Source organism: Littorina saxatilis, linkage group LG12 (assembly GCF_037325665.1).
Source record: "Littorina saxatilis isolate snail1 linkage group LG12, US_GU_Lsax_2.0, whole genome shotgun sequence".
In the NCBI taxonomy this organism is placed as follows: domain Eukaryota; kingdom Metazoa; phylum Mollusca; class Gastropoda; order Littorinimorpha; family Littorinidae; genus Littorina; species Littorina saxatilis.
In genome coordinates this window covers 38809080-38834965 of record NC_090256.1, presented here as the reverse complement: position 1 = coordinate 38834965, position 25886 = coordinate 38809080, and the positions used below count along the sequence as shown (strand labels likewise).

Genomic DNA, 25886 nt, shown 5'->3' with positions numbered 1-25886 from the left:
AAGGAGTGTGAAGTTTTATGCATACACCATAACAAAATCCTGTGCTTTGCATTTGGTAAATAAACTGTTTGACTTGACTTGACTTGACAAAGCCACGATCGAGTCTTTGAAGGTGTCACCTTTTGCGGAAGGTGCTTTGTTGGGCCAGGCCTCTCTGGAGGCAATCCAGAGGGAAACTTCTGATGCGAGGGATCTCGCCATAGCACGGATGGCTTTTCAGGGCTTGCCTAAGGCTCAGAACAAGCCACATACTCAGTCACAGACGCAGGCATCTACCAAGCCTCAGACTTCTTCGTCTGGTGGCGGCAAGTCTCAGAAGCAGTCTTTTGCCTAGAGGGGTAGGGGCCGCGCGGTACGCCTTACCCTAAGAGGGAACAATCTTTCGGTGGCTCTAGGGGGTCGGGGCGCAAGCCTCACCCCCAATGAAGCTCCCCCGAACAGGCCATCCCGGTAGCCCCCGCACTGGTTGTAGCGGGCGGCCCGTCCAGGGCCCTCACTTCCTGGCTGCAGCTGGTGGACAGCAAGTGGGTTACTGGGATAGTTCGTTCGGGGTTCAGACTTCTCTGGTCAGTGGAAAAGGCACCTCTGACCAGGATAATGCCTCCTTGCAAACCTCCAAGAGATCCGGAGGCGAGAGCCGCAGTTCAGGGGGAAGTGGCTGCCCTCCTTTTGAAGGAGGCGATAGAGGAAGTCACGGACCTGCGGTCCCCGGGGTTCTACGGAAGACTCTTCGTAGTTCCGAAAGCCTCGGGGGCTTGGAGACCGGTTCTAGATCTGTCGACACTGAACAAGTTTCTCAGAACAGTGAAGTTTACTATGGAAACTCCTACCTCTGTACGAGAGGCGCTTCGTCCAGGCGATTGGGCAACCTCAGTGGACTTGACAGACGCTTACAGTCGAACTCGCTTAAGACGAATCACTGGGGATCGGAAAAAAAGTTCGTCTTAACCAAAATTCGTATTAAGAAAATTGATCGATTTTTTTTTTTGTTTTTGTTTTTTTTGTCTTGTACATTTTATGGTGTTTCAATTTGTTTCTTTCGCAACTTTCATGCTGCTTCACGTTTAGACAATAAAGTGACATATTCAGTTACATGTTCATGTGTGTCTCATGTTGAGTGATGATTGTTGAGTTTGAGTGAGAGTGAGCACACAGATGTTTCATCCAGTTGTTACGTTTTTGGTCACACACACGCACACACTGACACTGTCCACATTCGCGGTGTTCCTATCATTTGTCCGGAATCACTTACCTTGGCGACGGGTAGCAAACCTTGGCCAATTTAGTTTTTTTGTGTGTGTTGCAACATGATGTTCAAATCCAAATCGAAAGCACTGACTGACTGATAAACTATCGCGAACCGGCGAACGCAAACGTTGAGAGTGTGGTTTCCCTTGTCCAAGGGAAACCACTCTGGCATCTATATTTTTTGGCAATGGCTTCCGTTCTAAACATTGATGTTTCGTTTTTGGTATTCGCGAAGGAAATAAACGTCAGTCAGTCATTCATGTTCAGTGTCTGAGCTATCAATCACTTTGATTCTAAATTTGAAATTGTTTTGTGAGTACAGTGTAATCAGTTTAACTTTATTCAGTGATCGGTTGAGCAATGGTTCAAGCAGTCGACGCAAGGGAAGACTTTGACACATGTATTCAAACTTCTCAAATTCCCATGATATGTCGATCTCGGGACGAGTTTAAAGATTTCGTCATAAGCGTGAGTAAATTACAGACATTATGCATGCTTGGGAATCCAAAAAGTGCTCGTTATAAGCATAAATTCGTTATAAAGAATTCGTTTTAAGCATTTTTTTTAAGCATGAAGAAAGAGGTATTCAGTTGGGAACTTAAAACTAATACGTTATAAGTCAAAATTCGTAACTAGCGTGTTCGTTTTAAGTGGGTTCGACTGTACTTTCATGTCATGATGCATGCCTCGGACAGGAAGTGGCTGCGTTTCCGCTGGGGAGAAAAGGCCTATCAATTCAGGGCTCTCCCTTTTGGCCTCTCTCTCGCCCCATGGATTTTCACCATAGTGGTACGCCAACTTTGCGCTCTGTTGAGGAAAGAGGGCATTCGACTTCGTGCCTTCTTGGACGATTGGCTAATCCTCCATCAGGACAGGGATCTGTGTCACATTCACACCTTGAGGGTGCTCAGTCAGGCCGCTCAGCTCGGTTTTTCAGTCTTCTTCTTCTTCTTCTTGGCGTTCGCAGAGGTTACACAATCAGTCCAGCACTGGTGATAAATGTTGTCGTTTTCTCCAACTCCTGTCGACTGCCGTATAGTTTGGTCTGCAAGGGAGTTGGTGACGGCCACACTTCTTTTCGTTCCTCATCTAGTAAGGGACATCGCTGTAAGATGTGTTCCGCTGTTTGGTCCTCTTGACCGCAGGCACAGGTTGGTGATGGCGCCAGCTTGAACTTTCGGTTCATGTGAGCATTGAGCCTGTTGTGGCCAGTACGCAGCCTGATGAGGTTGACTTGCTGCTCTCTGGACATTGTGTGGTAGTCATCTCTGTTTGTCCTTGGCCTCATCAATGCCTTGATGATTGTCTTCTGCTCACTAAAGCTGACACTGTTTTCAGGTTGGTCTTCCACGGCTCCTTCTTTTGCCAGCTCATCTGCCCTTTCATTTCCTGGTATCCCACAGTGTGCTGGTATCCACTGGAGGACAACTCTTCTGGTTTGTCTGACCATCTGTAATGCTTTGGCCAGCTGTGGGAGTTTGTCGTTCTCTAGGGCCTGAAGGACTGAAAGGGCGTCTGAGAGGAAGACAACTTGGTAGCAAGGGTCTGCGGAGTCCTGAACGAAGGAGGCGGCCTGCATGAGAGCTTCTGCTTCTGCTTTATAGTTTGTGCAGTGTTTGCCAGTGGCAACGCTGGATGTAGCTGTATGTCCCCCAGGGAACTGGATGAGAATGCCTGCACCTCCATTGAGCACGGCGTTAGTTGCTGATCCATCGGTGTATACATGGATCCACGCCTCTTTTGGGTACTGTTCGTCGATCAGGGCTAAGGTGAGTGCCTGTCGAGCTGTGTCATTCTGATCTTCTCCTGAGGTAACATGTGGAACACTTGTGCAGATCTGGATGCCTGGTTTCTCTGTTGCCTTGGGGGTTTCCTCTTCTTCTTGAGTCAGAGGTAGAGTGTTCTGTGGAAGGACTTCCCTGTACTGTCGAGAAAGTTTCTTGCTCTCGTGTACAAAACTGCTCCGTTTAAGCCGGTTCTTGGTGAGGTTGCTCAGTCTGTGCTTCATGGGGTGGTCGGGTAGGCACTTGAGCTTCTCGGCCTGTACCATAGTCTTGGCTTCTCTTCTCTGACAGAGGGGTTGGATGGTGGTAAGCTTCTCCATTTCCTTGATGGGCGTGGATTTCATTGCACCAGTGATGAGTCGGAGGGCCTGGTTTTGCACACGGTCAAGGGTCTGCAGGTTTGTCTTGGCTGAGGTTGACCACGCTGTGGAGCCGTACTCGAGGTGGGGTCTGATTGTTCCCTGGTATACTGTCTTCAGTATCTTCTCGTTCGCTCCCCAGGTGGTACCTGCCAGCTTCCTGAGTATGGCTAGCTTGCGCCGGGCCTTCGTCTCTGCCTGTGCAATGTGTGGTTTCCAGGTCTGCCGCCTGTCAAAGGTGACACCAAGGTACGTTGCTTCTTCATCCTCTCTCAGAGGAGTTCCACCAAGCCTAATGGTTCCGGCTTTCTGCTTTGGCGACAGTGTGAATAGGGTGGTGGAGGATTTCTCCTTGTTGATGGAGACGCACCAATCTTCTGCCCATGCGTTCAGCCTATCTGCCGCTTGCTGCATTCTGTAGGTGGCAGTACTTGCGTGCTCCTCCTTGCACCAGATCACAAGGTCGTCTGCGTAGAGAGCAGCTTTGATCCCCTTGGGCATCTCAGACACCAGATCGTCGATGAAGAGAAGGAAGAGTGTGGGGGAGAGGACTCCGCCCTGAGGGACGCCATGACGAAGGAGGAACTTCTTGCTTTTGGTCTGGTCGACGTTAACTCTTGCCCTGCGGTTATAGAGGTAAGAGCGAATCCACTGGTACATGTTGCTGGACACGCCTTTCCTCAGCAGTTTTACAAGGAGTCCATCTTTCCAGACCTTGTCAAAGGCCTTCTGAAGATCTATCCAGGTGACGAAGACCAGCTTCTGTTCCTGAAAGGCATCTTCAACTTCTTGCGCCAGGTAAGTGACCTGATCTTCAGTGCTGCGGAACTGTCGGAATCCAGCTTGCTCAGGGGCGAGGAGGTTCCTGGATTCCAGGTACCACCTGAGGCGCTCGTTCACAATTCTCTCCAGGGTCTTCACAACACAGCTGGTGAGGCTGATTGGGCGATAGCTGGTGGCCTTCTTTGGATCCTTCCCTTTTTTTAAGATGGGGATCATGATCGCTTCTCGCCAGAGTTGTGGTAGCGATCCTTCTTGCCAGCTGCTGTTGAAGACCTCGAGTAGCTTGTTCTCTGCTGCACTACCAAGGTGGGTTAGCATCTCGTTGGTGATGCCGTCTGGGCCAGGGGACTTCTTCGCCTTTGACTTTTTCAGAGCTGAGTGCAGCTCGTGGAGTGTGAGTGGTTGACTCATGGCGTCCACTGTCGACTGTCTGGCAGGTCTCTCTCTTTTCTCTCTTCTTGCTTCTCTCTGTTTCTCGGGGCTAACATGGAGGTTGCTCTCAGCTGCATAGCTTTCAGCAAATTGGTTGGCAGCATGCTTTCCAGTTAGCACCTTCCCGTTCTCTTCTAATGTGATCTTTCCTCTGCTGGTGTTCTCATCATTCAACTGCTTGGTGAGCCTCCAGAGCTTTCTGCCATCCTTCTCAAGGTTCAGAGAGCTTGTTTTCTCTTGCCAGCTTCTCCGTCTTGCCTGTAGCTTCTTTTTGAGAAATTTGGCTTTGGCTTCCTGGAGGCGGATGTTGTTGTTTTGTGACGGGTTGACTTCTGCTTCCCTTCTGGCGTCTGCCAGATCATCATCCAGTTCCTGCAATTCATTGCTCCAGTAGGGTGTCGCGGACAGTTGTATGTAGTTATAAGGTTCCTTGGTCGGGCGTTGCTGACAGGTACCTGTGTCAAGGTGGGAAGACCTGTAGCTGGACTTAGCTCGGTGATTCGCGCCTTGCACGCTTTGTACGCATTGCACGGGACGTTCACGGTAGGCTGCGCGCTATTTGTAGAGTTCACCGTTTACCTGGTTGCTGACTGTAAAATTCATAGGCATTCTTTTTTCTGTCTCGGCCGAGACCAGATGTTTGTTCGAACGGCTTCGAAATTCGTGTGTGAATTGTCGTTTGAGTTCGAAGTTATTTTCAGTAGTAATGTACGTCTACTGTGGACTTTGTTAAAGTCGGTTGCGTAAAGTGCGCGATGTTTTTCATTAGCCTGTGTGAGGTAAGTCTTATTTCTTGGTCTAATTGGATAGACTTTTGTCAGTTTTTTGCTGAAGGTGAATTAGCGGCCGGTGGCAGGGGACGGGGAACCTACATTAGTTACCAGTTGTACTGTTTTGTCTCGTCTTTGTGTTGTTGTAAATAGTGTTCATCATAGGGTTTAAAAGGAAATCATTATAATGGTAAATTATATCGTAGAAGGAAACCAAAGTTTAGTCATTGTGCTTCCTCCTCATCCCTAATAATGATGTCTATTGGAGGAGGAAGTCACGTGTCTTATATTTTTGGGGAGAATATTGACTTTGGCCTTCTAGGCTTTCAGCGTTTACTGTCGAAGACAGACTGGACGGGAAGGTGCGAACCCTAGCTTCACAGCATGGAGGAGGCACCACCACGCTGCTGCGTGAGCAGCCAGTTTGGACTCTCGCATCGTCACCCCCACGCTGCTGTGTGAGCAGCCCCTCTGGATCTTCTCCGAGGCTTCATTACGCTGTTTTGAGCAGCCCCTCTGGATCTTCTCCGAGGCTTCATTACGCTGTTTTGAGCAGCTATCTTGTAACGTCACAGCGGCGCAACCACGCTGCTGTTGGGCAGCAACATCGAACCGGCGCCGTCGCTGCAGAGTGTGTGCCGTGTGACAGCTCTTAACTGGGCTGATTCTCTCACCCCCGCGACAGAGACGCAGGTGTCGACCCGAGGGCGCACCCCCCCCCCTGAATTCGTCGAACGTGTAGATAAGTACTTTCTTACGATAGATATCATTTATGGAATGAGGAGGGCCTTTATGACGTACGTGCTTTGTGTTTGACTGTCCTGATTGTCTCGTATGTCGTTTGTTGACATTATTTTGACTGTTGTGTACTTTCTCATGTTCATTATGTTCATCCTCATGCATTCGTGGTAACCCTTTCATTGTTCCATCCATCGTCACCCCCATATTTCACCCAACTGGGAACTATTAAATACTTTCATTTATTTACATTGGTGTTCTGTGAGTGCTGTGTTGTGTGGCCAAAGTTTTTATGTGAAAAACTAAACATGCAAACGTGCATGCACGCGACAATGGCGAGCTTGCCAGGATAAATCCTCTTAGAATTCAAGGAATTCACTTCATTTTTGTCGTTGGCCACACTTCCCATACACTGGACACTGATGTACTGTAGTTAATTAGCTTTTGTTGTTGTCTGGTAACTGTGGGTGGTTGGAGGGGCCCGAGGGTTAGCATCAGGCCTTGTGGGTTGCCTGTCCTTGTTGCCAGTCAGCTGTGCCTTGTTTTGATTTTTCATGTTTTGGCTAACCGTTTGCTAGTTGGTTCTTGTTTATGGAACTTCGTTCTGGTCGTGTTCTTGATGATAGTGCTATCATGGCGTCTAGGACGGAAAGTAGTTCGGATAGGATTGCTAGGTGGCGTTCACTTGCTGAGGAGCTAGGTGTTAAATCTGCCAGTATTCCTGAGTTTATTGCCGAGCGGATGACCCGTGAAGATGAGAAACAGGAAAAACTTGAACTAGAAAAGAAAGCTTATCAGGACAAGCTAGAGCTGGAAAGGGAAGCTTATCAGGACAAGCTAGAAGTAGCGCGTCGAGAGACTGATGAGAGAGTTAAGTATGTTCAAGCTCAGCGAGAGACTGATGAGAAAGCCGCGGAAGAAAAACAAAGGCAAGAGAGAGAGGACCATGACCGTAAGCAAAAGCAGGAAAGAGAAGAGCATGACCTTCGCATGCAACTCCTGCAGAGAGAGTCGGAAAGTAAGAGGGTGAAGAGAGGAAGTAGGGATGGAGCTGATAATGAGGGAGATTCCTCAGGTGAAGAAGGGTCTAGTGACCTTCGTGGTTTTCGGCCTTCCATACCGATGTTTGATGAGAGCAAAGAAAACATAGCTACTTGGTTGAAAAGGTTTGAGAGAGTCGCTACCTTGTACAAGTGGAAGAGAAATACGTGGGCAACTAGGGTCTCGACTAGGTTGTCGGGTAGGGCTGTAGAAGTGTACAACACTCTGGATGATGATAGCGCAGACGACTATGACGGTTTGAAGGTCGCGTTGTTAGGCCGCTATCAGCTCACAGCCGAAACCTACCGCCGTCGTCTCAGAACCTGCAAGAGAAAAGAACATGAAACGTTCAGACAGTTCGGTGCTCGCATTGAAGAGAATTTGACTAAGTGGCATGAGCTTTCCGAGATCACAGAACTGAAACAGTTGGTTTTGCTGGAACAGTTCTTGCAGACCCTGAGCGCGGACATGGCCGCGTACGTTAAGGAGAAAAAACCTCAGACGTTAGCCGAAGCAGTTAAGTCCGCTGAGATTCATTTTGAAGCACACCGTGACAGTAAGAAGTTTTTTCAGCATGATCGTGATCAGGGTGGAAAGGCTGGCGTTGGTGAAAAGCAGAAAAGTGGAGATAACTCAGTTGGTACATCCGGTAGGAAGTGTTTCATCTGTGAGTCCCCCAAACATTTGGCTAGAGATTGCCCCAAGAAGAGCAAGTCGACGGGAGCGGTGAATAGTGGTCCTGAGAAGTCTTTACCGCCCGTCAGTGTACCCACTTTGTGTACTCCCTGTAGCCAGCAAGACTACGACCCGAGATGCCTGGTTGTGGTAGATGGTGTTGCAGTGGAGGGGTTGCGTGATACTGGATCTCAGGTTTGTGTCGTGAAGAGTTCATTGGTTTCCAGGTCTCAGTTCACAGGACAGGATCTTGAGGTTTCTATGGCTGAGAAAGACATCAAGAGGCGCTATCCAGTGATTAAGGTTCAGGTTGAATGTCCTTTCTACACTGGTGAGGTTGAGGCTATCGTCATGGATACACCTGTTGCTGATTTCATTGTAGGTAATCACGCCCGGCTGGGTGACTCGATTGTTCTTCCAGTGTACGCTGTGTCCAAGGTTGTGTCAGTTGTCACTCGTGCTCAGGCTGCCGCTGAAGGGAAGAAGCCGACTTTGTTACATGTTGCTGCTCCAGGGCTAGAAACAGTCACCCCTGAGCAGTTGCATGACCTTCAGCGGAATGATCCGACTTTGAAGAGTTGTAGTGAGGCGGCAGATCGCCGGGACGTCAGAACGTCTGGTCACTCTGGTGAAGTTGGGTTTGTTTGGAAGAAGAAGATTCTGTACCGTGAGTATCGCGGTGGTGGTAGCGTCTATACTCAGGTTGTTGTTCCCCAGCAGTTGAGGTTAGGTGTTATCAAGTTGGCCCATGAACCGCCTATGGGAGGTCACATGGGTGTCCAGAGGACACGTGATCGAGTTTGGCAGCAGTTTTTTTGGCCAGGTATGTGCGCAGACATACGTCGCTTTGTGTTGTCTTGTGATCAGTGTCAGAAGGTTTCTCATAAGCCACAGAAGGTACCGTTAGGTAAGATGCCTCTCATCGATACGCCGTTCGAGCGTGTGGCGATCGATCTGGTGGGTCCCATCATCCCTGCTTCTGAGTCTGGTAACCGGTACATTTTGGTGTTTGTGGACTACGCTACTCGGTACCCGGAAGCCATTCCATTGAAGTCGATTGAGGCTGTGAAGGTTGCAGAAGCGATGTGGGCAGTCTGGACTCGAGTAGGAATTCCCTCAGAGATTTTGACAGACCGTGGTACTCAGTTCATGTCCGAGGTGATGAAAGAAGTGGAGCGTTTGCTGGCCATCAAGGGTTTAGCGACTACTCCGTATCATGCGCAAGGAAACGGATTGGTGGAACGATACAACGGAACACTCAAGACCATGCTACGCAAGCTTGCTCAAGAGAAACCGAAGCAGTGGGATCGCTACATTCCTGCACTCCTCTTCGCTTATCGTGAAGTTCCACAGGAGAGTCTGGGATTCTCTCCCTTTGAGCTTCTATACGGCAGGACAGTGCGAGGACCCATGTCTGTTCTTCGCAACCTATGGACGGAAGAGCAAGTCGATGAACAAGTTCGTACGACTTCTGAGTATGTGGTTGACTTGAGGAACCGGATTGAGGAAACCTGCAAACTGGCGCGTCAGAATTTGTCAGCTGCTGCACAGAAACACGCGAAGGTGTTCAACCGGAAGACAGTTCGGAGACAGTTCCAGCCTGGGGACAAGGTTTTGTTGCTGCTGCCGCAGAAGAAGAACAAGCTGCAGTTGTGTTGGCAGGGACCGTTCGACGTTCTGGAGAAGAAGGGCGAGTCCGACTACAGGATTCGGATCTACGGGCGTGAGAAGCTGTACCACGCCAATCTTCTCAAGTTGTACAGAGACAGACAAGGGCGACAGGGTCAACCTGTTGTGGGGTTTGAGCTAACAGAGATCAGAGGCGACCTTTTCAGCTGTGAACCTGATGATGCTATGGCCCACTGCGTCAGTGAAGATCTTGAGATGGGAAAAGGCATTGCCGTTCACTTCAAGCAATCGTTTGGAAAAGTTGATCAACTTAGAGCACAAAACAAGAAGGTGGGAGAGGTAGCTGTACTACAGGTAGGTGCTTCCTACGTTTACTACATGATCACCAAGAAACGCTACTTTCACAAACCCTCCTACAAAACGCTGCGGTCCTCCATGGAAGCTATGAGGGACCACTGCAAGCAGAACAATGTCGCTTCCCTGGCCATGCCGCGGATCGGATGTGGACTGGACGAGCTGAACTGGAGCGCCGTCCTTGGGATGATCAAGGAAGTCTTCAAGAACACGGGCATAACTGTTAAAATCTACACATTCGGTGGCTAAGAAACAGTTTTTGTACATTTTTGACGTGCATGCTACAGGAATAATGCATATCTTTTTGTTTGCTTGTTTTGTCATGTGCGGGTGATTCCCGGTAGTCGCAACGTGGGAGCCGACTACCTCAGTCGGGCATGCGTTGAAGAGGGATCTTTTGCAGTGTAGACAGATGTCTATGCTTAACTTGGGGGGCATTGTCGCGGACAGTTGTATGTAGTTATAAGGTTCCTTGGTCGGGCGTTGCTGACAGGTACCTGTGTCAAGGTGGGAAGACCTGTAGCTGGGCTTAGCTCAGTGATTCGCGCCTTGCACGCTTTGCACGCATTGCACGGGACGTTCACGGTAAGCTGCGCGCTATTTGTAGGGTTCACCGTTTGCCTGGTTGCTGACTGTAAAATTCATAAGCATTCTTTTTTCTGTCTCGGCCGAGACCAGATGTTTGTTCGAACGGCTTCGAAATTCGTGTGTGAATTGTCGTTTGAGTTCGAAGTTATTTTCAGTAGTAATGTACGTCTACTGTGGACTTTGTTAAAGTCGGTTGCGTAAAGTGCGCGATGTTTTTCATTAGCCTGTGTGAGGTAAGTCTTATTTCTTGGTCTAATTGGATAGACTTTTGTCAGTTTTTTGCTGAAGGTGAATTAGCGGCCGGTGGCAGGGGACGGGGAACCTACATTAGTTACCAGTTGTACTGTTTTGTCTCGTCTTTGTGTTGTTGTAAATAGTGTTCATCATAGGGTTTAAAAGGAAATCATTATAATGGTAAATTATATCGTAGAAGGAAACCAAAGTTTAGTCATTGTGCTTCCTCCTCATCCCTAATAATGATGTCTATTGGAGGAGGAAGTCACGTGTCTTATATTTTTGGGGAGAATATTGACTTTGGCCTTCTAGGCTTTCAGCGTTTACTGTCGAAGACAGACCGGACGGGAAGGTGCGAACCCTAGCTTCACAGCATGGAGGAGGCACCACCACGCTGCTGCGTGAGCAGCCAGTTTGGACTCTCGCATCGTCACCCCCACGCTGCTGTGTGAGCAGCCCCTCTGGATCTTCTCCGAGGCTTCATTACGCTGTTTTGAGCAGCCCCTCTGGATCTTCTCCGAGGCTTCATTACGCTGTTTTGAGCAGCTATCTTGTAACGTCACAGCGGCGCAACCACGCTGCTGTTGGGCAGCAACATCGAACCGGCGCCGTCGCTGCAGAGTGTGTGCCGTGTGACAGCTCTTAACTGGGCTGATTCTCTCACCCCCGCGACAGAGACGCAGGTGTCGACCCGAGGGCGCACCCCCCCCCCCCCCCTGAATTCGTCGAACGTGTAGATAAGTACTTTCTTACGATAGATATCATTTATGGAATGAGGAGGGCCTTTATGACGTACGTGCTTTGTGTTTGACTGTCCTGATTGTCTCGTATGTCGTTTGTTGACATTATTTTGACTGTTGTGTACTTTCTCATGTTCATTATGTTCATCCTCATGCATTCGTGGTAACCCTTTCATTGTTCCATCCATCGTCACCCCCATATTTCACCCAACTGGGAACTATTAAATACTTTCATTTATTTACATTGGTGTTCTGTGAGTGCTGTGTTGTGTGGCCAAAGTTTTTATGTGAAAAACTAAACATGCAAACGTGCATGCACGCGACATAGGGCTTATAGTCTCTCCTGGCACCCCTGGGAATGGACTCACGCGCTGCTCTGAGGATGCTCATGTTGAAGTCCTTCGCCACCATGTTGATGTCTCGACCCTCGACTCTGATGTCTTTGGTGAGTTCGCTGGTGCGGTGTCTAAAGAGGAACCAGTTCGCTCTTTTGTAGTTCCACCGTGGGAAGGAAGCTTCAGTGCAGGACTCCATGCCCAGGGTCAAAAAGACTGGCCGATGGTCACTTCCACCTAGCTGTTCTCCGACCTCTCTGCTGGTTAGCTGGTGCATGTCTTCCGTGCAGAAAGCTAGGTCAGGAGTTGATGTAGTGTGCCATCTTCTGGAGTAGAATGTAGGGCAGTCAAAGGGACTGTTCAAAAGGATGAGACCTTTGTCGTCCTGCCAGTTCTCCACCTCTTCTCCTCTCCGATCCAGGTGGTCATATCCCCAACTCTGTGAATGACTGTTGAAGTCACCCACCACGATGAAGTTGGAGGCCTTTGCAGGGATCGTGTCAAGGGCGAGGTGTCTATCATTGGGGCAGTAGAAGTTGACAAGATGGAATTCTGATGTCTTCGTCTGGATTCGAATCACCTGATATTCGGAGTCCTCCATGTGCGTTTCTATCAAACAGGCATTGATGTTGTTCCTGATGAGGGTCAGGATTCCTCCTTTGCTTCGGTCTGTTCTGTCGGACCTAAGGCATTGGTAGCCTCTCACTTTGAAGGACTTTTGGGGTGTCAGGTGCGTCTCCTGAATACAGCAGATGTTGATGTTCTTCTCATGCAGGATATGCTCCAACTCTGTCTTCTTGTTCAGGATACTTTCTGCGTTCCAGTGCATGACCTGAAAAGGTCGCTGCTGACTGGGTTTCTTCCTGGTTGTGGTGGTGCCAGTCACTTTCCTCCCGCGTCCCCTGGCGTGACAAGACGGACGGGAGGGACCTCCAGTAGTTGGGGCTGGGTCCCTTTGAGGCATGGGACCCGACGCTGCTCCACCCTGGGGGGTCCTCAATGGGCGAGCGCCATTTCCATCTGTGCTGGTTGATTGTGTCATCATTTGCGTAAGTGCGTGTACCCGTGGTTTGTTAGAATGCGCCGTGCGGCCCGGGTCCTCCGTCTTCAGCATTCGGGGTTTTCTGTCGGGGTTACCTCACCCTTAGCTCATGGCCCGTACGTCCTACCCTGAGAGCACAGGGGGGAGGATTTTCCGGGATCCCACCCGGAGCCAGTTTGGTCCGCGGCCGCAAGCGGCTGATCTCCATATCTAAAGACCGTTCCCCTATCCGCCACCCGGGGACGCGCTGGGTTGGGGGTGGTCGCCCCACTGAAAATCCCACACTGGGTTAAGAAAGATCAGCCTGTCCCAGGGTTTTTCAGTAAACTTGGGCAAGTCAGAGTTGGTTCCATCCCAGAAGTTCATGTACTTAGGGATGGAGTTCGACACGCTCAGTTGGACAGTACGCCCGTCTCAAAAGAGGGTGTCCAAGTTACAAGACTTGCTCCGTGCGCTTCACGGAGAGAATCTGGCCAGTGTACGGGTTCTGACATCAGTACTTGGCCAGATGGAGTCAATGGCGACTCTAATCCCACTGGGCAGGGTGCACAAAAGGCCGTTTCAGGCAGCCCTTCAGTCTCGGTGGGATCAGTCAACCCAGGGTTGGGACAGTCAGATTTCTCTGGAGACCTGGTTTCTAGCTACTACTCAGGTCTGGCTGCTCCCGTGGGTTTCGCAGGGAGTCCCGATTGTTTGCCCGGCGCCGGAGAAAGAGCTCTTTACAGACACTTCTCTGACGGGGTGGGGGGCTCACCTGGGGGAACATGTGGCGTCAGGGGTGTGGGATCTGTCTCAACCCTCCCGCCATATCAACGCTCTGGAGTTGGAGGCCGTGTTTTTGGCCCTCCAAGCTTTCCTGCCGTTCTTAGTGAACAGCCACGTCAGGCTGCACACAGACAACACCACTGTGGCGGCTTACGTGAACAGGCAGGGCGGAACGCGGTCCCGCAGTCTTTCAGACAGTGCGTGTCACATTCTGACTTGGTGCGTTTCGCACCGCATACGGCTGTCAGCCATCTACCTGAGGGGCGCGTTGAACGTCCTTGCAGACACCCTCAGCAGGGGAGACAAAGTGGTTCATTCAGAGTGGACCCTGTCTCATCAGTCCCTGCTTCGCCTTTGGGTGCAGATAGAGAAGCCTCCGATCGACTTGTTCGCAACTCGGTTTTCAGCGAGGCTTCCTCTGTTTGTATCCCCCTTCCCAGATCCTCTAGCGTGGGGCGTGAACGCCTTGGAACTGGACTGGTCGAGTCTGACAGCTTACGCCTTTCCTCCGTTTTGCCTCTTGGGCAAAGTTCTAAGGAAGGTCGACTTGGAGAGACCAGCGCTGGTGTTGGTTGCCCCACTTTGGCCAAGCCAGCACTGGTTCCCGGACTTGCTGCGACTGGCGGTTCGACCGCCTATCCCCCTCGCAGTAAGAAAGGGAGAACTCATACAACCCCGGTCAGGCATCCCTCACGAGAACCCTCAGGCCTTAAACCTACACGGTTGGATTCTGTCAGAAGCTCTTTGCGTAAGGCAGGGGCCTCTTCTGCCACTTTGAGTCTTGTGGAACATTCCCATAGGGAGTCGACCAGGTCAGTCTACTCCTCTCACTGGGCTTCCTGGGTTACATGGTGCGATCTCAACAAGGTTAGGCCATTGGCACCAAGATCGATGCAGGTAGCTAACCACTTAGCATGGTTAGCAGAACAGGGTGGATCTGCTTCTTCCCTGCGCGTTAGGAGGTCTGCAATTGCCTCAACGCTACGGCAACTAGGTCACAAAATCACTCTGGATGGCGTTATTTCTAGTGTAATTAAGGGTGCCTCCCTTAAGGCCGCTCGCGCTAAATCACCGCTCCCTGCCTGGGATTTGTTACTTGTTTTGCGGTATTTGGCTTCTAACGTCTTTGAACCCATTCAGTCGGCCAGTTTGGCCAATTTGACGCGCAAGGCGGTTTTTCTCATTTTGCTCGCTACGTCTCGTAGAGGGAGCGAGGTTCATGCCTTGTCAGGTTTAGCTAAGGATATTTCAACTGAGAAAGATGGTTCTATATCTCTCAAATTCAGGCCAGAATTCTTAGCTAAAAATCAAAAACCGGGCCAAATTTCTCCTGTTATTAACATTCCTGCCTTGAGCAACATTCTTGCTCCCGGAGACCCGGACATTGCTAACTGTCCAGTTAGAGCGCTCAGCAGTTATCTGTCTCGAACTCAGTTCATTCGCTCGGAAAGTCAAAAACTACTTTTCATTTCGCTTAATTCAGCGAGAGGCAAAGATATCGCAAAGGTGACTTTAACCAAGTGGGTCTCCACATTAATCAGGCAAGCTTACGCCTGGTGGAATACTCAGTCCGGTGAAGTTAGGGCAGTTCTTCCCCTGACTTCAGCAAAAACTCATGAGGCAAGGGCATGGGCCTCCTCTGTGGCAGTGCTTCGATCAGGCCGTCTGGCCGAAGTTTTGGAGGCAGCTTATTGGAGGTCTGAGGATGTCTTTATGAACTACTACCTCAGAGACATCTCCTTCTTGAGACAGGACGGCAGTTCTGCGCTACCTGCTATGGTAGCCGCAGGACAAGCCCTTCTTCGTTGATTTTCGGTAAGTACCCGCCACCTATAGTAGCAATCTGCTATTTGTGAGTTGGGTAAAGATATGTAATTCAAATCCAAAATTTTATAAATAAATTTTCATTTAATTAATATACTTACCCAACTCACAACGTTTATTCCCTCCCACCTCCCCGCTGTGGTTGGTACTGGGGTCTAAAAAAGAGTGAGTTGGGCTTCGTTTGGAATGACAAATATGGCGGCATATGCGCACGCATACGGAAGTCAGACTAGCAATAGTCTGGCCTTATGGGATTGATCACTTTCTTTTTTAGAGTGGTCTCCCTTGTTACCAAGGGGTCGCGTACAGCGTAACCAGCACTGAACTAGAGTTAATTGCTATTTGTGAGTTGGGTAAGTATATTAATTAAATGAAAATTTATTTATAAAATTTTGGATTCAGAACTGTCTCAGAAATATCCATATATGCCATCTAATTTACTTTTGATGACAGCACTGTTATGAATTTTGTATTATTTATTTATTTATGGTAGCTCAGGGATGTCGTTAGGCGTCGGACATCGGACATAGACCGATTAAAAGGCTCAAATGTCCGATTCACTTAGCCGCATGGCGGTCAGATGTCCTATCGTTTTCAACTGAGCGCGGTCATTGTCCGATAAGAACTCCATTCCTTCGGACAGCGCGTTATTTGATAATTTTCCTTTCATGATAAAAATCTTCAAAAAGTGACCGAGCGCTCTCGCATACACTGAAGTTGTGCATTGCAGATATTGCGTTTTCCGAACTGTTTGCGATATGAGCTGTTTGCGTACATCCGTCTTCAGCACACTAAAGTTAGGGGTATGGGAGACAACTTTAACTGACCAAGGCTCGCGTCTGCTTTAGTTTGCTTCCGGTTAGAGTTGAAGCGCACGGCACTGAATTATGCCACCGAAAAAAGCTAAAGCCTGCCAAACAACAACAAAAGCTGAACACGTTTGGCGTTTCAACGCCATCGTGTGCTACATTAGGGCCAATAACATGGAAAAACACGGCTAGCAATAGCATCATTCTGGAAAATGACAGTGTCGCCGCTAAAATCTCCACAATCATGGAAAGTAAAGTTTCGTGACTTGAAGATGGTGTCTGTAGAACAGGAAATTTGCACAGACGGTCTTTTAATAAGGTTAAAGGCACAGTAAGCCTCCCGTAAACCATCACAGATACTGTCAGGCTTTCACACACAGTACAAACACCCTTCCATTTGAACGCTCACCAAACGTGATCCTGCTTCCGGGCTTTTCTTTTTTCAAACTGTCAAAACTTCGAATTGTACTGATCTTGTCTTGATGAAAAAATAATTCTTTTATGATTTAAGAATGTTTGTGTAACAAGCTGTCAATTTATTATTTAGATTTTAAAAGTTAGGTCTAGCGCCAAAACGCATGACGGTCCGATTGTCTCTGAGCAATCGGCGCAAAATTAATTCTTTAAAAATTGCTCGCTCTTTTACATAGGGCACCTAGGATGTTCCCGTTTGGTGAGCGTTCAAATGGAAGCTGGTGTTTGTACTGTGTGTAAAAAGCCTGTGATGGTTTACGGGAGGCTTACTGTGCCTTTAACTATTCATGGCTGACCCTGTTTAGTACTAGTTGGTTAGAATTTGACAGCAAAGAGACCATCTAAACTAAACATAGGTAAACTGTTTTGTCGAATATGTCAAGAAAAAGCTCTGTCAGGAAATAATGCAGTTTGTGTGCCAATCAAAGTAAGAGTGCTGGAGTTTTTGGTTGCTTTTTTAGTTTGTTTGTTTCTTTTTTGTGTGTGTCCTGTTTGAAACAAAAGTAATAAAACAATGTACGCACACAATGTTGGTGCATATACTGATATGTGTGTGTGCACATGATTTTGTGTTTTGCACAAAATTATAATGTCCTATTGACATGTCTGAAAGCAGTCAAATGTCCTATTGATGCCGAAGAGGTCAGGACATTTGTCCTATAGGTCCAATTCATTCTTCTTACTCGGCGTGACGTTATCAAATGGATCGGCTAGCTTTAGCCCTAAGGGGCACAACTCCGCTCATACTCTCTTCGCGCCGCCATATTGGATGCCGTCTTTGTTAGTTTTCTTCATTGCACTCTTGTTCTTTTTGCGTATTTCACTGTGTATGCAGACAAAATGAAGAAAACTGTGCATGCATGAGTCCAAAGGGTATCTGCCTTTTTAACACAACAGCACAACATAAAAAGTAAAGCAAGAATACATTATTATATTCATTTATTTATTCTTTATCTCAAATTACCATGCAGACAGTGCACCAAAATTCACAAGATTGTGTAGGTATATTAGTATTCATGTGTGAGTGCATGTGTATGTGTGTGTGTTGTATGTATGTGTGTGCGCCTGTCTGTATGCGTGTGTGTGTGTGTGTGTGAACGTGTGTCTGTGTGTATCTGTGAATGTGTGTGGTCATAGCATGTGTGTGTTTGTTTGTGACTGCATGGATTTAAACGATGAATTTGCTTTTGTACTCCTGTTCTTTTTGTGTATTAATGCTGTATTTTGGTTTTGTACATGTGTATAGCAATGTCATTGTAAAGCGCTTAGAGCTTCTAGGTAAGCGCTCTATAAGTTTCCATTATTATTATTATTATTATTATTATTAAGATAAAGCTCTCAAGACAGGCAAATGAGGTACAATGCAGCTCAGGTAACTACTGCAAAGTATAATTTTCAAAGCATCCTATCACAGTGTTCACTCTAAAGGCACAACCGATGGACAATTGTTGATTAGCGCACTGCACACAGCAAAAAATAACCAGTTATAATCGTCTTCTCCGCTCAGTAACTTCCTTCCAGTTGTCACCCTGATGGTAAACAACTTTAGGGATCCTAAAGTGTGCCTGCTGACTGCAGTTTTTGGCCACACAACGTGTCATTTTCACTTTTGTCGAGTCGCCACCCAACGCTCAAGCACTGTCAGAGATCGTGCAAGGCATCCAACATGGCGGCGGATGACCAATTCCAGAGAGTTACGACCCGTGATTCTCATACCGCGCGCGCCGAGTAGAAATGCTGTTGTTAACTTGAGTTTCTGCAATGGGCCTATAGGTATGAATTTGTGGCAACATCCCTGGTAGCTTTATGTTCCACTTTGCCAAGCTACCTTTTTAAAATTGAACACTACCTGGAGAAATTACATGCAAGCTAATGAAGGTAAGAGCCGGAACGAATCTCACTTTCAATCCAAAACACATCTAATTGCCTTCTAAACTAAGTGGTATTGTACTGTACAGCTGGGCATGGGAGTTTTCCACCAGTTAGCAGATTTCCCACATTTTCAAAGTTACAGATATTATTATTGAGACTAGTGGTACCCGTGCTACGCACTTTGTGTGCTGCGCATGCGATGTCATTTTGTTGGTTATGTGCTTGTGAAAATGTTGTTTGCACCCCTCCCCCCCCCCCCCCCCCCCGCACATTATCCCGCATATAATGAATTATATTCTCTTGGTGAAAAATAAAATGTTAACCCTTACACCGGTGCAATTCTGTAACACATGTTACATAGCCACTGGTGAATTAACAGAGAGAAAAATAACAAAAAACAGTCATATAGGTTTTCGCATCAATGGGAGGTAATCGGAACTGACCAAAAAGACTGCGCGACCGCACGCGACTATACAAACAAACAAAATAAAATACAGCAGGTATGACGTTTGCATGAATCCATGATTACGTCTACATGAACAACAGTGATAAAAGTGCGCATCTCTTCCCAGCCGTGCAGCGCTTTGAAAGTTGGAAGCATTAAAATTTAAACGGGTAAAAAGCCATCGTGAAGATACGAAAAAAAGTATGACGTCTAAAATACTTAATGATTCAAACGCATAGTATAACATATGTAATTGACAACATTGTCAACAGAAAATATATACATGGTTCACACACACAATCGAGTGCACACATCCATCCATGCTTATTTAAAGTCATGTACACACACACATACATACATGGCATCAAGCAACACACAATTAAATGACACATATGGAATATGGAAAACGTATAATGGACATGAACATGGCAAGTAATTTACACCGTTACCTACTATAAAATTGATGATATATATATACCACTCACTTGCTATTCGCCTAAAAGCTTGCGGTGTGCTGTGACACATATAAGAAACCAGAAGAAAAAAGGACTTTACTTTGGCGAAAAGAGCATATGCTGCTTATTTTTGTACATAGCTGCTATAACTGTATTTTTTCCGAACACTTACATGTAAAAAACATAGAGATATATCTTACCATTTCACTAAGACAGCCAAAATAACGGTCAAATTAAGGGGAGATCATGATGACGTACATGTCTATGGTTGCACCGGGGGAAAATATTTAGTCGCTGGAACCTATAAGGTATAACACATGTTACATAGCCACTGGTGAATTAACAGAGAGAAAAATAACAAAAAACAGTCATATAGGTTTTCGCATCAATGGGAGGTAATCGGAACTGACCAAAAAGACTGCGCGACCGCACGCGACTATACAAACAAACAAAATAAAATACAGCAGGTATGACGTTTGCATGAATCCATGATTACGTCTACATGAACAACAGTGATAAAAGTGCGCATCTCTTCCCAGCCGTGCAGCGCTTTGAAAGTTGGAAGCATTAAAATTTAAACGGGTAAAAAGCCATCGTGAAGATACGAAAAAAAGTATGACGTCTAAAATACTTAATGATTCAAACGCATAGTATAACATATGTAATTGACAACAGAAAATATATACATGGTTCACACACACAATCGAGTGCACACATCCATCCATGCTTAATTAAAGTCATGTACACAAACACACACATACATGGCATCAAGCAATACACAATTAAATGACACATATGGAATATGGAAAACGTATAACGGACATGAACATGGTAAGTAATTTACACCGTTATCTACTATAAAATTGATGATATATATATACCACTCACTTGCTATTCGCCTAAAAGCTTGCGGTGTGCTGTGACACATATAAGAAACCAGAAGAAAAAAGGACTTTACTTTGGCGAAAAGAGCATATGCTGCTTATTTTTGTACATAGCTGCTATAACTGTATTTTTTCCGAACACTTACATGTAAAAAACATAGAGATATATCTTACCATTTCACTAAGACAGCCAAAATAACGGTCAAATTAAGGGGAGATCATGATGACGTACATGTCTATGGTTGAACCGGGGAAAAATATTTAGTCGCTGGAACCTATAAGGTTATACGGCGACTTATCAGGTGATAATGTTTCGAACTTATCTTTTAAAAATTAAGTAAACAAATCTATGGAATATTTTGGAGTTCCATTAACAGATAAACAGATCTATCTATCTTCTTATTATTTTAGGTTCGTCTGGGGTAGAGAAATAAAACACACAGCTAGGTTCGTCTGAGGTGCGGTCGCGTAGTGTTTAATGTAGTGTTTAGAAGAAGAACCAATCACAGATCTCTTTCGCCGCGATGTCAAAGTTCAGGTCAAAGTTCACTGTTGTCTTCTCAAATTTGCGAGACAAACCTCTTCAAACTTTGTTCGTGGACAAAATTGGAAGTCGGGACCTAGCGGAATCGATTTCCTGGGTCACGTTGGCATAGCAACCGAAGGAGAAGGCACAAATCCGCGCGGTTTGGTCACAGGAATCGAAAAACCACCGAAAATCCTACCAGTATTATATAGTAGATCCCCAGAATGCAGAATTTTGCATCCCTGTTACAGAAACATTTCTGCGGGAGGCATGCTATTCAACCTTTTTAACAATTTCACGCTCTTATGCTTGACAGCCACTGAGTGTGAAGTGTCTGCGTCACCAAGGGCAGAGGATGACTTCTCACCGCTGCTTGCCGGAATCATTGCCAGTGTTCTGGGACTGGTGGCCATCACTGCTATTGTTGCTGTCGCCTGCATCATCAAGAAAAGGTAATTATCTTCACCTGTTATTTTGAGGGTATGAGGGTATATCGGATCTAGCAAAATCAGTTTGGAAAATCGGTTTATCTTCAGTTGCTGTCAGAAGTTCTGTTGCTGAGGGACTAATATAATAATAATAATGAGGATATTTCTATGGTGCAAATCCTAAAATAATTCTTAGTGCCTGTTGAGATAAAAAAAAAAAGGTATATGTATTAGGCCATAAAGTGAAACCACTTCTGGCTAGATTTGTTTAAACAATATGCCACTCATTTCTATGAACCAAGCACAGATAATAAGAGGGAGATGAAGAATTCAATACCTCATTTAATTATTTTACTGAGGGGGTCTGGTACGGGTAGCTCAGTTGATAGTGCACTAGACTTGAGATCCTCAGGTCCAGGGTTTGAATCCAGGCTGGGGCATAGATGGCTCTATCTATAATGACTCGGGGACTTTAGTTGCTTCTAGCGTTGTACTGGGAGGAAACAGACTTTCAAAGCATGGGACTATGCGTGAAGAATGTTACATTCTCACAGATTTCAAGATACGCTGACTGTTTTACCATTCACAGGCAAGCCAGGAAGACCGTTGGCGGAGACCAGGAGTTTGGCCATTCTCGTCCACAGGCGCATTTTAATCCTGGCTACTCGTCCCGCGAGGATGTCCAGCCATCAACGTCCAAGGACTCAGAGCCACAGGAACCCTTCAGCCACGGCAGCATACACAAGCGGGCGGTCACTCAGATGACCAGTAACACCCCAACCACCCCTCAGGGGGTCATGTATTAGGCTGGAACGTCGCTTTGTTTGGATCTACTCGGCTTACCAGAAGATGACAGAAGCGCCAGAGAGAGATTCCTCCCGCATGCCGCCTGATTCACGACCTTGATGAACACTCTTTGTAATGTACTCAAGCATTTGTAGTGATGGTGTTTGTATTGTTATCTTTTTGAAGCATTTCCTTTTCTGTGTGTGTGCTGCATTTTTACATTTGTTGAAGAAACTGAGCATAATAGATATAGTACTGAACTGCACTTTTGCGTTCCAGAGTATAACTATGAAGGAAGAGTGACACATGAATAAACTCACCTTCTGGAGAAAACCTCAAAGTATTTTTTGAGAAAAAAAATATTGACCCATTTACTTGAAAGTTGTTGTACTCTGCAGACCAGTGTAAGCAGATTAAAATTTTTTTTAAATGCTAACTGCATTTTGTTTAGAGCTGACACATTTGTTTTAAACGCTTGTGTCATTCTCATAAATTGTGTAAATGTTGGACCATATGATACGTTTCCAGCTTTTGCTATTGCCAGATTAGATAAGATTTAAATATGCAAGTTGTAACTTTCTGTGTTTGTATAAAAAAAAAAAACAAGCTCACAGTCTGTATCAATGACCAATGTTAGCCATGGATGTTTGGCAGAATGCTTATTCTCATTTGTAGAACCTTTTTTTTAAACAGTTTTCAGTACAGTAGTATTTTCTTGTCTTGTCTGTAAGCAGTCTCAGATATACATTTAAACAATACAGATAACGAGGAGTTTTTTTTAACATTATTTTATTTTTCTTGAACTGTTTCCCGGTGATTTAGGGCAGACTTTTTGTTAGGACGATAAATTGTGTGATTCTAGGCTACATGTTGATTTTAACTGTGTTTTATTTTAAATCAGAATTATTTGTACAGTGCAACCAAATTATTTCACAAGGCAAAATTAAGCTTTGTATGAGAAGACTTGTATTGTTTTAAAGGATTTTTTAACATTAAAATTGCATTTGCACCATATCTTTAAAACAAACCAACTATCAATGAGATTTATTGCAGGAAAGAAACTTTTGAGTTCAAATGTTACACCTAATGAGTTATGTTTTGTTGCATTTTACAATGTAATAGATTTCTGAAAACTATTAAACTGGCATTACTTACAGGCAAAAATGTGTGTGTGTGTGTGTGTGTGTGTGTGTGTATTTTGTTTGTGTACAGTCATACTCACATACTGGACAACATTATTTACTACTTTGTAATTTATTAATTAATTAAAAACATATAATGCTCATTGTCGAAGACGGACATCTACCTGGTAAGCCTTGCACTAATGGCAAGAAATACAAAATTAATCCCAGGAAAAATGCAACTTTACCCAAATATCCTTGTCATATATGTAAACAATCGCATCCATAAAATTTAAGCTTATATTTCCACACTTACAGAGACACAAGTCAGGTTTGTAATGCACAATCTTCCTCTCTAAAGGACATAATAACCTAGGTGTATAGAAAGAGCAGACAGATTTACTACACAATCTGGTCAGCAACTGTCCATGCAAGATATACATGTGTGTGTGCGTGTGTGTGTGTAACACAACCTCATCAAAGAAGGAGGGAAGGGGGATAAATACACTGAAAAAAATGGCAAAATACACTAGCTAGAAAGTCTGGTGGGAAAAAGACAGTACAAATGAAGAGTTTACTGTCAAGTACAAGTGGATACAGATTTTTAAAAATCAATAATAAAAGCATCATTTAAATTCTCAATATTGTGCAATGCTTAGATTAAAATACAAACTAAAAAAAATCTTTGTGCTTCAACAAAAATGACTGAAGAAAAGTACATACTCTTTTTAAATAGTAAGAATATAAAATACAAAAATTAAATCAAATAAAAAAACTGGTACTCATTGTACTTTTTAACATAATAGAAACACTGTTTAAAGAACATGTAACAATTCCATAATGATGGAACAGCTACAATATAAATAGATGCTGCCTTATAAACAATTCTCTGAGACGCAAATAAAAAGGCAAGTGAACACACATGGTTTCTAAGCGAAATCAAACACAGTAACATTCTACAGACAAAGAGAAAAACACACAAAATCATCAAAAAGCAGAGTAACATGGATAGAAATGATATGAAAAATAATCATCAAGTAACAACAACACCCCAATTGCACACTAAGGCCAACAAAAAGAAATAGTCTGTTTACGGTAACATAGGCAAAAAAAATAGGGTCGGTAGGTCGGGATTTTTTATTTTTTTTATTTTTCCCAAAAAAACATTTTTAAGTTATTTTGCCAAAAAACGAAGACTTTTTTTTCTTCCCCCAAATGCCAACAAAAAGTCTAGGGTCGCGCGAAAAAATAGGGTCGGTCGGGATACCGTAAAGAAACTAATTTTTTTTTGGGGCCCAATAAATTCTTCCTTCTGAACACATATATTTTTGAATACACATATATATATTCAAACAGATTTCTGACATTTAGTTTCTTCCAACTGCAGTAACAAGCAACAAACAAACAAAACAACAACAAAAACTTTGCCTGACAGCCAGGAAAGAAATTACTGCAAACTTTGGTGTGTAAAAGCAACGTCAAGAACACGCATACAAATATCATAGACATAGACCACTTTATTATCTCAACGAGGAGAAACTCAGGTGTGGTTCTTTTTATTTTATTTGGTGTTTTACGTCGTTTTCAACCACGAAGGTTATATCGCGACGGGAGAAGGGGGGAGATGGGATAGAGCCACTTGTCAATTGTTTCTTGTTCACAAAAGCACTAATCAAAAATTTGCTCCAGGGGCTTGCAAAGTAGTACAATATATTACCTTACTGGGAGAATGCAAGTTTCCAGTACAAAGGACTTAACATTTCTTACATACTGCTTGACTAAAATCTTTACAAAAATTGACTATATTCTATACAAGAAACACTTAACAAGGGTAAAAGGAGAAACAGAATCCGTTAGTCGCCTCTTACGACATGCTGGGGAGCATCGGGTAAATTCTTTCTCGTCCCAACCAATATGGGACTCCCCCTAACCCGCGGGGGGTGACTCAGGTATATGATACAACATGAAAAGGGTCTGCTTCTATCTATCTATCTATCTATCTATATCTATATACGGCTTGTGTGTGTGTGTGTGTCTGTCTGTCTGTGTGTTCGCGATGCACGGCCAAAGTTCTCGATGGATCTGCTTCAAATTTGGTGGGCATATTCAGGTAGACCCCGGACACAATCTGGTCGATGAAAATTTTGAACACGTGCTCTAAGCGCGGCGAACCGATTTTGGTTTTTCTGTTCATTCATTCAGATCCATTCCCAGTAACTCTTCCTTATCTTCTCCAGTGTTTTGCGCGTTTATCTCCCTTCCTTCGTGTGGTGTCAATCACGTACGGTATTTGCAAGAATACTGAATGAGAAAGTTTGATCTTCCGATCACAGCTACGGTATCATCCTCAACTCAGGTCAAAATGAGTACGGCTCATTCTCTGAGATAACTGGCGATAGCCGTTGAGCGATGACTGATCAGAATGCTACGGTATGACAAGCAGCTTCAGATATTCCCGTTACTATTTTTAGAAGGTCACTGCACTGTCCAGAACGCTTTCCTTGCACCCGTAAGTTGTCCTCACTATAAAAGTGCAAAGGTCGAATCTATTTATAGCCACGCAAAAAATCCACTCTCATCTATCTCTATATATTTATATATATATATAGATATATATATATATACGGCTTCTGTGTGTGTGCGTGTGTATGTGTAAGCTTGGCGGGTCCATGGTTCGGAACTTTGGGGACAAAGTTCATTCAACGGGGTCGAGTGTGACAGGGAGACTACCGTCGCCCTTCACAG

At 45.3% G+C, this 25886-nt stretch overlaps 1 protein-coding gene across 2 annotated transcripts in view; it reads left to right on the top strand.

Moving 5' to 3' along the window:
* Nucleotides 1-23184, top strand: part of LOC138981893 (uncharacterized) — a 148113-nt gene extending 124929 nt beyond the window's left edge. For both annotated transcript variants that reach the window (XM_070355036.1, XM_070355035.1), the window contains exons 86-87: nucleotides 21123-21258; nucleotides 21824-23184. In XM_070355036.1, the coding sequence (XP_070211137.1) occupies nucleotides 21123-21258; nucleotides 21824-22040 (353 nt within the window). In that variant the 3' untranslated portion in view covers nucleotides 22041-23184. The remainder of the gene's footprint in view (nucleotides 1-21122; nucleotides 21259-21823) is intronic.
* Nucleotides 23185-25886: the final 2702 nt, after the last annotated feature.